This window comes from Monopterus albus, unplaced genomic scaffold, assembly GCF_001952655.1.
Source record: "Monopterus albus unplaced genomic scaffold, M_albus_1.0 scaffold451.1, whole genome shotgun sequence".
Taxonomy (NCBI): domain Eukaryota; kingdom Metazoa; phylum Chordata; class Actinopteri; order Synbranchiformes; family Synbranchidae; genus Monopterus; species Monopterus albus.
In genome coordinates this window covers 26,610-29,724 of record NW_018128331.1, presented here as the reverse complement: position 1 = coordinate 29,724, position 3,115 = coordinate 26,610, and the positions used below count along the sequence as shown (strand labels likewise).

The 3,115-nt window shown below is 39.2% G+C and overlaps 1 protein-coding gene across 8 annotated transcripts in view; it reads left to right on the top strand.

Annotated features, from left to right (window-relative positions):
- vps54 (VPS54 subunit of GARP complex) overlaps positions 1–3,115 on the top strand; it is a 19,665-nt gene that overhangs the window by 3,740 nt on the left and 12,810 nt on the right. For all 8 annotated transcript variants that reach the window (XM_020587291.1, XM_020587295.1, XM_020587292.1 and 5 more), the window contains exon 4: positions 2,105–2,189. In XM_020587291.1, coding sequence (XP_020442947.1) covers positions 2,105–2,189 — 85 coding nt within the window. The remainder of the gene's footprint in view (positions 1–2,104; positions 2,190–3,115) is intronic.

Genomic DNA, 3,115 nt, shown 5'->3' with positions numbered 1-3,115 from the left:
CTCGCCACCCCTGCCACTAGCCCACCCTCAGAGCGGGCTTTTAGCACAGGGGGTAATATTGTACCCTGCAACAGGGCAGCCTTAAAGCCAGACAGTGGACAGATTAGTCTTTCTGGTAAAACATCTGTAAACTTTTTACAAAATATGTGCACTGGATAGACATTTTATTGTTTTATGTTTTAGTTTTATTGCACATTTAATCTACCTCTTAAAGCCAGGCACTGACTGGTCTTCAAAATAAATAGTGTTGTGTTTTACAGATTCTGATGAATAAGTTGAACATATGTTAAATATGTTTACATTTTGCACATTTTTGCACTACCTCTTAAATCCAGACACTGTTGACAGTCTATGTTTCCTGACACAAAAAATGTAAAAGTTTGACAAATTGTGTGAAGTTTCTAGTTGTATACTTTTTATATTTACCACATTTAATCTACCTCTTAAAGCCAGGTGATGTAGACAGACTTGTCTTTCTGGAAAAGAAAAAACTGTAATTGTGTTACTTACAAATTATGTTTACAACAGTTTTATGTTTACTTGCACTGCACGTTTACTCTAATTTACCTTCTTTTGTTACAACTTTTAGTTTTTAATTTATTTTAGTAAGTTGTCTTAATTTTTAAACTAATGGACCCTCAAATTTTTGTGGCTTCATACTTGGGATACTCTTTGAAAGCTGGCAGCATTAACAGTTTATATATCGAAAAGTATATCGTTATCGATCAATATGGGAAAAAAATGATCGAGATTACATTTTTGCCGTATCGCCCAACCCTAGGTGCAGGTTGATGTTGTGATGCGACTTCTTGGTAGGCTATAACCAACTGAGTGGTGGGTTGAATCGTGTGAGCGTTGCACAACTGGCATCTGTCAAAAATCGACTAGATTTATCGAGGTGGTGCAGAGAGTTGCAGCTGGACCCGGTGGAATCACAGCCATTGACTAGACGGGCAGACAGAATGCAACACAGCCACACCCGGTGGAAATGAGGGGTTGGCAGCGTCCTGCTGGTTGAGTGCTTTAAAACCAGATTCTTATTGTGTAACTGTGACGTTCCTGAGACGGTGCAGCATGTGCCTCCGCTGTCCTTTTCCCTGTGATTCGTGTCTCACTGTACTGTCATGCTGTCAAATAAGGGTTGATAAAAAGGGCTTCTTATATGAGAAAGCCTGTTTGTGTCCTTAAGGAGAGGAAGAGCACTGACTCTGCTGATATCCTTTAGCAGCTTTGCCAGAAGCAGTGTGTGCTGGTGTGCCACAGATGGACATATTGATGGGAAACTCTGCATTTATGAGCCACAGTACAACATAAAGAGGAGCCACACACTGAGGCTTCTGTGTTTCCTTTGATTATTCCTCTTTTATTACTTGATAAACTCATAAATGACTCACTCTGGAAGTGAAATTAACCTCTGTCTGCGGTATTTGGGACACATTTTGCGTTAGGTTGTCATGTTCCTCTGAGTCTACACAACACTACAGCACCTACAGGGAGAACATCAGACTTATTTTTTCATGAAACCTTTTTGTTGTGGCAGTTATTTTTTCCATGACAGTGCTTCCCTAATTGCTGGGTGAACATTTTCATTTCAATAAATTGAGGACTCACAGATTGGGGTTGGCTGTTTTGTCCTCATGTTATGTTCTTTGACGTCCATCCTGGTCATTACAAACTGCATCGTGTGTTTTTCAAGGACACATCAACACGGTTAACCTGACGTTTGCTCATATAGCAGGGTTTTATTCTTACTTTGAATGTTTTAAATCCTCCACTTAGATCCTGGCTTCCTCCTGAGGGTGTGAGAACGCTGTTTCACAGACAATGAAACCGTATTTGACTGTGTCAGACATTCCTCCGAGGCTTCCTTGTTTCTGTGGCCGACTGCTGTGTTGTTCTCATTAAGCGACAAGGAGCTGTGACCTTTGACCGACCTGGTGCTTGTGTCATTTAGCGCCACTCTCAGGCCTTACTGATAGTCAACATTTTTAATTATTAAAATGATTTTCTTTTCTATTGTCACACGTGTTCATGCCTCATGCTCTGCTGTTGTGGTAACGTGCTGTTAGTTTTAACCCACAATCTTCTGTGTTTTTACTGTTAGAGGGAAAGAATCCATGAACGTTGCAAGACGATTTGTCCCAACAAAGACGACGTGGACGCCGTCTCCACTATCACCACCAACAACGGTATGAATTATTAACCAGCTGCTGCTGCTGCCTGTTTAGTCCATGACATGACCTGTGAAAACGCCTTCACACACACACACACACACAGGCAGCAGCTGTGGGGGAAGAGCTTGGATCCTTTAAGGAGAAGTCGAAATACCGGTGTAAAAATTCTGTTACAAGTACGAGTCCAGTCCAAATTTGACGTACTTGACATACTGCTGGGTAGCCTGTGAGTGTCCCAGTGACGTCTTGATTGTACTGTTTTCGTTGTAGTCATCTGATTTTGAAAAGGAATTAAAATGATCAAATACATGTAGTGCAGTAAAAAGTCCAATATTTGGCTCTGAGATGTAGTGAAGTCCAAGTATGAAGTAGGAGAAAATGGAAACACTCAAGTACAAATACCACAGTTCTACTTGAGTAAAGTACCCCACACCACCCAGTGACAGGCCAGCATTTCATGTTGTTTCTAAACTTTTAAAGGAAATCTGAAAATGGTTTGGTTCTGCTGCTTTAAGAAGGATTTTTACAGACATATGGTTTAAATGTCTTCTTTTTAAATCCAAAAGTAAAACAATTATTTACTGATTAATTAGTCAGTGAATATGTTTTATCTTTTAAACTTGGGTTTAATGTGGTGAACACTAGAGATATTTTTCTAAAATCAGTTTTACTGATTTAATTTTGTTCCTCTGCTTTTGTTTTTCTATATTATTTTGCATTGGTTTTGAGAACTGCTGTCTAAATAAAATAAATTTTAATATGGGCTTTTTGTACATTTGTGAAAATACTTAGCTGAGCAATGAAAAAGGAAATGCATGACTCTAGGTTTCAAACAAGTGTCGTCTGTAAGAACTGAGTGTTTTTCATCCACACTCCAAAGACATTTGACAGGAAAAAGTTTGAATTTATGTGTTATTCGAAATACGTCTTTGCAGTTCAGC